This window comes from Macadamia integrifolia, chromosome 5 (assembly GCF_013358625.1).
Source record: "Macadamia integrifolia cultivar HAES 741 chromosome 5, SCU_Mint_v3, whole genome shotgun sequence".
Lineage (NCBI taxonomy): Eukaryota > Viridiplantae > Streptophyta > Magnoliopsida > Proteales > Proteaceae > Macadamia > Macadamia integrifolia.
The window spans coordinates 35,694,168-35,702,626 of record NC_056561.1 but is presented as its reverse complement, the minus strand read 5'-3'; the positions used below and the strand labels follow the sequence as shown (position 1 = coordinate 35,702,626).

General features: G+C 37.6%; 1 protein-coding gene across 4 annotated transcripts in view; it reads right to left on the bottom strand.

Annotated features, from left to right (window-relative positions):
- Window positions 1-7,093, bottom strand: part of LOC122078558 (type 2 DNA topoisomerase 6 subunit B-like) — a 9,813-nt gene extending 2,720 nt beyond the window's left edge. For 2 of the 4 annotated variants that reach the window (XM_042644590.1, XM_042644591.1), the window contains exons 1-9: window positions 6,690-7,093; window positions 6,494-6,602; window positions 5,908-5,991; window positions 5,061-5,087; window positions 4,291-4,399; window positions 4,124-4,199; window positions 2,788-2,808; window positions 2,119-2,312; window positions 553-700 (exon numbers count right to left, since the gene is read on the bottom strand). In XM_042644590.1, coding sequence (XP_042500524.1) covers window positions 553-700; window positions 2,119-2,312; window positions 2,788-2,808; window positions 4,124-4,199; window positions 4,291-4,399; window positions 5,061-5,087; window positions 5,908-5,991; window positions 6,494-6,602; window positions 6,690-6,725 — 804 coding nt within the window. In that variant the 5' untranslated portion in view covers window positions 6,726-7,093. The remainder of the gene's footprint in view (window positions 1-552; window positions 701-2,118; window positions 2,313-2,787; window positions 2,809-4,123; window positions 4,200-4,290; window positions 4,400-5,060; window positions 5,088-5,907; window positions 5,992-6,493; window positions 6,603-6,689) is intronic. The other 2 variants (XM_042644589.1, XM_042644588.1) reach the window with 2 other exon arrangements.
- Between the last annotated feature and the right edge of the window lie 1,366 nt (window positions 7,094-8,459).

The window sequence follows — 8,459 nt, the reverse complement described above, 5'->3', positions numbered from 1 at the left end:
CCCCCCCCCCCCCCTCCTAATAAAAATAATAGTAGGAAATTCTTATATTGAGGTTATAGCAATCATAATCCTGACGTATTTCTCCTTCTTCTTCAATGAATAAACTTTTGCAATGTCTTAAAACCAAAACCGGAGAGACATATATAGATGTGCCAGTATTTTCATTCATGAGAAGAAAAAAAATTCTATACTCTTTGTTAAAAGCTATGCAGATAATTTATCTTTTTGCCCTTTTTAAAATTATAATCCAACGTTTCTATGCATTACTTTCCATTTGTTTAATTTTCTTTTCTTTGGTTACATTTTCCTGAAAGGTCAACTGCCTGGGTCAAACAGTTCAGCAAAGACATGCGGACACTCATGGTGGATTTAACTAGCTTTAGGTAATGAAATTGCCATTGGGTCCTTGGTCAATGAGTCCATCCGTTTAAGTTGAAACAATCAAATACTTTTAAAATGAGAACACTCAATTTAAATAAATTATCACCTACAATAAGTCATAAAACAATAACAAATATATGAAGGAAGAAATTTCAGTAACATGTTTTTAACCTCTGTTCTTGAACTGAATGCCGTGGAGCAGAACAGACTTGATGGCTCTGGTAATTCACTTATTATAATTACAGCTTCCACCACTTGTCCTTTGCTTCTGGCGCTTTCTGCACTGCATCCTACTCCACTTCCAACCTTCAAATGTTCTCTAACAAGTGGAATTAACACATATAAGAAACATTGAGAAGATTTATACCCATATAGAGAAGAGAATATATTATGTACTGATCCACAAAATCGTAATATTTTTAAGCATGCCATGTTTTGTCAGTGGGGGGCTTTTGATTGACTAAGATATACAAAATAAAAATTACAGATAAACCATAAAATCCGTACAGCTATAGAAAATTGATAAGGTTCCAGATGGCTTCACTCAGCATTTTTATTGGGCCAAAAATTTACTCATGAAATGTATAATATTTCCCCCCACGTTGACAGTGTGGGAGATATTCCCAAATGGGCAGCTTATTCTGCCACATGGAAAATTTCAATAAGTCTTATGTTAAATTTGGTGGTCCATCTGACCAAATAATCCACAATGCATGAGGCTTTTTCCTTGGCTTTTTTTTTTTTTGCCTCTCAATGGTCCCTGTTCTTCAAACGCTCTTTACTCTTTTTTCTCTCCTTTTAAAGAAAAAAGTAATAGAATATGGATTTAACTCTTTCAAAAAATTGTACTGACACATGGAGAAATCAAATTGGTCCAAGAATCGACCGAGGAATAGAATATAGCATGGACAACATGTCCCCTGAGTTTGGGCCCTACCAGATACTTCCATGTTGAAAAAGAAACTGCTGATATGGCAATGACAAATTGCTGTTCCCAAACACCAATATTTGAACAGTGCACTTCTGCAAGTGTACATAAAAGGACATGTACTGATGTTAACAAGAAAAAGGGGATTCCTATACACAAGCTCAGCTTTAATAAGGCAAGCAGGTTCTGAGGATGCATTGTTGATCACTGTGGATACAAACAGAACATATTTTAATAGCTTGACGTACCGAAACATATACATCTAATGACCAGGAAAATGAGATGGTATTTATGGGGCTTTATAAAATAATAAGGCTAGGTCAAGGACACCACTCTAAGAACATCGGTACTGCATCAATCATGACGCAGATGGTTCTGGGAAACAAGAGGGTCAGACCTGGGTTGGGGAGTTGATAAGGTTTGAACCAGACTGAGCTCAGGCAGCCTGGCTCCTTTTGGCTAATAGTTGAGCCAGATTTCAGCCTGATTTGTAACCTTAAACTGGTTAAACTTCCAACATACCGATGAAATAGTGCCATTCAACCACCCAGACCATCAATGGTTTCCTAAACTTATTGTCCAGGAGGCAGGTAAAATCAAAATAGAGTCACTCAAATGAGAGATCAGCTTGAGAGTATCAATTGCTTTCTGAATAATTGTTTCTTAAATAGTCTCCGACAAAACTAGCGTGAAAGTCAGGAGTCAAGGTTCATGAGCATCTCCAGAAACCAAATAGCAAGCCAAACTTCAGCTCAGTAAAACAAAGGGTAGCAGTAAGTGTACAGGGCAGCTATTTCTATGAAACTCACCTACTTAAGAAGCAAGATGAGCATTGTTTATCAAGCATATTTCCATGCTTAAGAACATAATCTTCAAGGCCTGAGGTCAGCCGTTCAACATTTGATATGGGAAGAGAAAGAATGCCCTCGTCTGCCAGAAGAAGATTTTCATATCCCAATCCATGGGCATTGGCTTGTTCAACTACAAGTTCAACTGCTACCTTCTGGACAAAATTAAAGCCAACCAATTCATTTTGTCTCAGTCAGCATCTAACTGCACAGCTGAGGGAAGCAATGAATATACAAAAAATTCAGTTAGGCAGCATAATAACATGACGATACTCAAGAGAGTATTAATCAATGCAGAGATGATGGAAAACATGAGCAACAATAAGTGCTCTCACACAAAATGTGGAGAATTAGAATGCTTGAAGTCAATGACTCAATCCCCCCCCCCCTCTTGTGTTTCCCATAAATACCATTATAACATATTAGCACATTCATTCAAGAAATTCATTACTTAATGAGGCCATAATTTTCAAATAAAACTGAAATAAGCAAAATCACAACCGTTCTCACCACAGGGAAATGAAACAGAGAACTAATGAAAAATAAAAGTCCTATTAATGCAAGAAATTATGGATTTACATGAAGCATTGAACAATAAAAAAGAATTATGAGTCAGTGAGCTGAACTTACAGGAATTTTTAGAATAAGAATCTGCAGAAACAGTTGCAAAATAAAATGGAAGTCAGCAAATAAAATATGGACTTCATAAGCATTTGACGAAATACCAATACAAAAGTTCAGAATCTGACATGAATGCTAGTGGATTCAACAAACCCAAAATACAGGACTCTTGACCAGATTATTTGAATAACTTCCAAGAAAAAAAGGGAGTACTTACAAGTATTAAAATGGAATAGAATAGTATATTATGCAAAAGGCCAATAAACAAGGGCAAAGATATATATATATATATATATGTGACTATATTAATTTGGGCCCAAAAAGAATTTTGATAGGAAAAAGATTTTAATCATGACCCATTAACTCATAATGGACAAGAAAAATGAGATAATGATGATGATACACTTAATATTTAGGGTAAGACTTCCCAACTTCCGGTTTTCCTCTCACATATATATATTTTTTCCCTCTCACCCACTCTGCATATGTGGTCCTATGTAGATGATACCTTTTTCAGGACAACATTGGTGTGGCGTGCAGAAACCTCCCCACACTGGCAGTGCAGGGTCCCTGATATTTAATAGCACGTACAGTACAGTGTTGTTCACTTAACTTTGGTAGCTTCTGATGTATTGTATCATTGGGATTGGTTTCCATTTTAGTGTTTTGGTAGAATAGGTATCCTCTATTATTGGTTAGCTGAATATTTGCCTCTTATTGCTTCCACCAATTCTCTCTTCTTCTATATATGGTTGAGGAGACAGAGGCCGGTGCTTCCCTGAATGCAACAAATTGCCTTCTCATCGATATCTTCTTTCTTTGACTTTCAGTTCTCTTTTTCTCAATGAATTTGGATTCCTGATTCCCAGTAGAAATTAGGTTCTGAGCGTTTTCTTGCATTAACTTCTTTTTGTTAGTTACGAAGGTCACAATGCTTACAATAACATCAGAAGCAAGTATAGTTGAGGAGACAGTTCCCTTTTTGTTGGTGTCTAGTCTAGAGATTAAACCATCCAGACAATTTGACCGTTCATAGAGCTTCACCACCTAAATGAAGGGTGCATAATTTAAGAATTAACCCCCCAGTATTTTTATTGCTTCCAGTAACAAATTCACAGTTAATACCCCTATCTTTCGTCCTCATTTGTTTCACATAAGTAGTTATACGACCTCACATATAATCTGCCTGCTAGTGTGTGTGTGTGTGTGAGGGGGGGGGGTGCGCATGCACACTTGCATGAGTGGGAATGTTGAGGCACATGGATTGTTTAAATGGCTAAATAAAACCTGCTGAACTAGGCAGATGATGCACCAATTTTGGATCCCATAATGGAGTGAGCCAAACCTTTTGGAAGAAGAGAGTGATCCCTGTTGTTAACTCAGCAATGCTCTCACAAGTGGACAGACATACTTCAGTTCCACTGAAAGAGGGAGAAGAATAATTGCCAACCGATTGCAAGGGAGAAAATTTGAGAAAGCAACTACCTAAGTGTTGTTTCAGAAGATGCTTGCCTGAATTTTGCACCATTCTTAGGGGTTGAAGGTAACCTTGTCAGCTTTCTTGCAGCTACAGTTTCCTTTAAATTCATATGGTAGTGAAAAATCTTGGAGTCACATGTGCCTGAAATTTCTCACAAATAATGGTGGAAAACTGGAGAGAGAGAGAGAGAGAGAGAGAGAGGATTGAAAAAAGAAATTTCATGTTTGATTTTAGTTTGCTGCATTTGAGATATTCAGTCCAAGAATCCTTATTTAGGTCATGTATTTTCAGTTAACCATCAAATCCTTTTTGAATGTGCCACATTCTTTCTTCCCCCTGATTTGTTTTAAATGGGTTTGTCAAAAGGCTTGTGCTAGCAATCAGTCTGAAGCCTTCAGTTATCCAGCTTGAGATCTAAAGTATATGAAAGAACTTTATGGCCATTACTTTCATTACCAGCTACTCTGCTGCGCATGTTTGAGCTTTAGCTATTAGAAGAAACACTCGGAAAATTGTTAGGTGTACTAGCCAAGAATCTCTAAAAAAAGACAAGCATGAAATGGTAGAAATTGAGACAATTGGGTGGAGACTTAATTTAATTCTGGAAACCGGAATGGTGCCCACTAAGCGTAAGCCTGCAACTACAAAATTTTGATCTATATGAAGCAGAAATAATGTGATGCAACCATCTATAGAAGTCTCGGTTGTGGCACGGGAAAACTGTAGCTCTGACAATTTGTATTCTTGAACTGAACAATAATCCATGAGACCAATGCAAATACTATAAAGAAGAAAAACTTACTTGTAGTTGTGATGGAAAGCACTCCATCTGCATGAAAAAATTAAGGAACTTGTTTAATCTTGCTTCTGAACTACAGAATAAATAATAATTCAAAAACATTCCGGCTATGCATCTACAGATCAAAAGACCTCTGGCCCAGTTATCCACAGTTTCTTCAACAATTTGCACAACTAGCTTTGCAGTTATGCATAAAAGTTTTACTTCACTGCAAATGCACATCAACACCATATCAATGGGAGGCTTTTCGACTTGGTATGGAAATAAATCCTACCCAAGGATACAAACAACCATGTACTATGTAATGTTGAAAGGTTGAAGTCTTGAAACTACAGCCAGCATTTCAGCATAAGAGGTTTGCTCATCTGATAGTTATGACTACCCAATTGATATTGCTTTAGAGACACATCAAAAGCAAGAGGTTTCTCATTCTATTTCATGGCTTTGATCAACCCTAATCATGGGACATATATTCCATATGAATACATACAATAGTTCCTAAAGTCTCTCCGGATGTGGGGGCATAAATATATATTTCTATGATTTGCGCCTTTAACAAACATATTATCTATCACAGAGACGGGCAATCATTTTCCAGTTCCAATATGCAGCATCAAATAAGAAGCACCCTTTGGGAATTTGCTAGCTTATTTATTAGGAGGTGGCTTCAACCACTTTTGACGAGTGATGACCACTCATATTCCTCCAGAATGCAAGACAGTGTGCCAGATGGGATCAATGTTTTTTTTTTTAAACGGCATGTGATTGCAAACCAACGGTATCCAATGATTCAGATCAACAACAAAGAGAAAATAAATATTGTAATAACGTTTAATCAATTCTCACATACCAAAATTCTCGTCAGAAACGATATTCCTTGGGCACTTCAAGTTTTGAAACTCTTCCAAGCAGCTCCCAATGCCAGTATCTGAAACTGACAAATATGGAAGGGAAGATATTTTCATAAATTTACAGAACTCATGATCCATTCAAAATGCCTCTATTCTCTCTAAAACCTTATAGCTACAAAGTGATATAAACTCAAGATCCATTCAAAATGGCTCCAAGCTCTTTAAAATCTTCCAGCTACAAAGCGATATAATGATCTTGCGGCCATAGCATCTACTGACTATAAACCCTAGGATTTCTGAATTAAGAGGTAAGTTCCAAATGTATTCATCGAATGCACGTCAGGAAATTTATATTTGCCGCCAGATGAGAATACAATAACACCTTCTGCTTGGTCCGCATGTGTTTCTATTCATTTCATGGGATCGGGAAAATTAACACTTCTAGAACACCGTGAACTTTCTAGAAAATAAGTTCTTAACAAAAACTTCCTTGATCATTCTAAATCAATGCGTAGCTATTAAGAAAAAAAAAATAGGGAAAGCATAGACACAAATCTCAACAAATACAGACAAGAGGTTCCTTACATGAGATTCTGACGAGCGGAGGATCGGAGTCGGGAATGCGTTTAAGAACAACGGATAATCTGCAAAGATCTTCAGCGATCCGGCATCTCTGGATGGCAGAGGAGATTAACTAGAAAGAAAAAGAAAAATTACAGGTTAAGAACAAGAACAATCAGAGAACGTATTTGCAGAAGAGAAAAAATGAGTTTTAACTCACATTTTGGTAAAGGATTTGAGTGGTGGAAGCCTCCATGGAACGTTTTCCTCTGATGGGGAAATTCCCGCGCTACTGAAAAGTTCACAGTTCGTGCTTCGCAGTTCGCAAATTCCAAATGTGCTTGCAAAATTGGTAAATTGTGCCTATTTATACAATGGAGGAGAATTGCTTGAGGAATGGTCATGAATTCTCTCCAATCACTTGAAAGTAATGGTGAAGGCGTGAAACAAAGCCGAGGGTGGTGGTGGGAACCGTGGGATATGCTTTTTATGAACACTAGTGCTTTCAAATGACTAGAGAGGAGCCCGCCCTGCCAGAACCGACTTGATTTGTTTATGAGAAACTACAAAACTGTCCCTTCGTCTCTAACGGTACTTTGGCGCTCAAAATTGAGAACGCGAGGTAGAGAGAGAGTACAGGAGAAGGGTTTTTGCCGATATGCAGAGAGGATTGGTATATATCGGTGCCCCTTGCTTTTCAGGAAAAATACTGTGTTTTTTACTGGTTTACCCCTAAGTGATATGGGTAATCGATTTGGATCGGTTGGGATTGGTCTCAGTCGATACCGATACTGAAACCATGATCAGTAGTCCCCAACATTTACAAGATGATTTTAGGGTTTTTTTTAGGAGATTTCGATTTTGATCGGACTGAAACCAGATTGAATCAATCTAGATTTCGATTATGGTTTACAAACCCTGTGTGGGATGAAATGTTTTTGCATCTAAGAAAGCAACGAGATAATTTTATGTGAGAAAACGAGAGAGATAAAGAGAAAAAGAATAACGGTAATCAGGGCATCCTCCCATGAATGTTAGAACATTTTCCTTTAAATAATAATAATAATAATAATAATGGGTACAAATTTGGTCCTGTCAGCCATAACCCACCCTGGCCGGCCCTTAGCCCAAATAGAGCTTGGATTGAGATACCCTAACCCTAAGTTGGGCCCTAAATCAAGGCAGAACTGAACTGAACTACTGGACTGATATCAGTTAAGGGGACTCATAGTTGGACTGAGGATTTCAATAACCTGGTTTAAAAAAAAAAAAAAAAAAAAAAAAAACCTTAATCCGACACCATTGCAAGCCCTAGAAATATAAAACGTGTCAGCTCACAGGTTGATTTCTTTTGAACTTGATGGGTAGTGGGCTGGGAGCGTGGAATTAAATGTAGCCCATGGATTGGATCTGGGTTCGAATGGGCCGGCCTTGGGCAGTCCTCGGAGTATTGCTAATCTCTTTTGTGGTTTTTGTGAAGTTATGATTAAGCTGTGTTTGTTTTTACCCAGATCAAAACAGTCTTAATGAAATTAAAGCTTTGAAAATCAAATTCTAAGAGAGTAACAGATCAAGACAGACTACATGGAGATGGCCTATGGAGATGGTGCATGACAATGCAAGGATCAGTGTCAATTCATATTAGAGTAAATGAGTGGTTTTGGTTATGTCTAATACGTGGCTAATCATCTCTACTATCATTACCATGTCTCATTATCCCACCACATAAGACACAAATGTGGACTGTGTCCAGAATCCAGATCTCTCTCTCTCTCTCTCTCTCTCTCTCTCTCTCTCTCTCTCTCTCTCTCTGTGTTTTGGAATAGTCTCATCATCCCACCACATAAGAAATAACTGTCTCTTTTGGGTAAGAGAACACTATCCATTTGCATGGTCACTATGTCGTTCAGAGGCATTTGCAGACCAATGGGGGTTTAGTAGTCTTTTTACGCCCGCCTATTTTTTATTTTTATTTTTTTTTTGTGGGGTT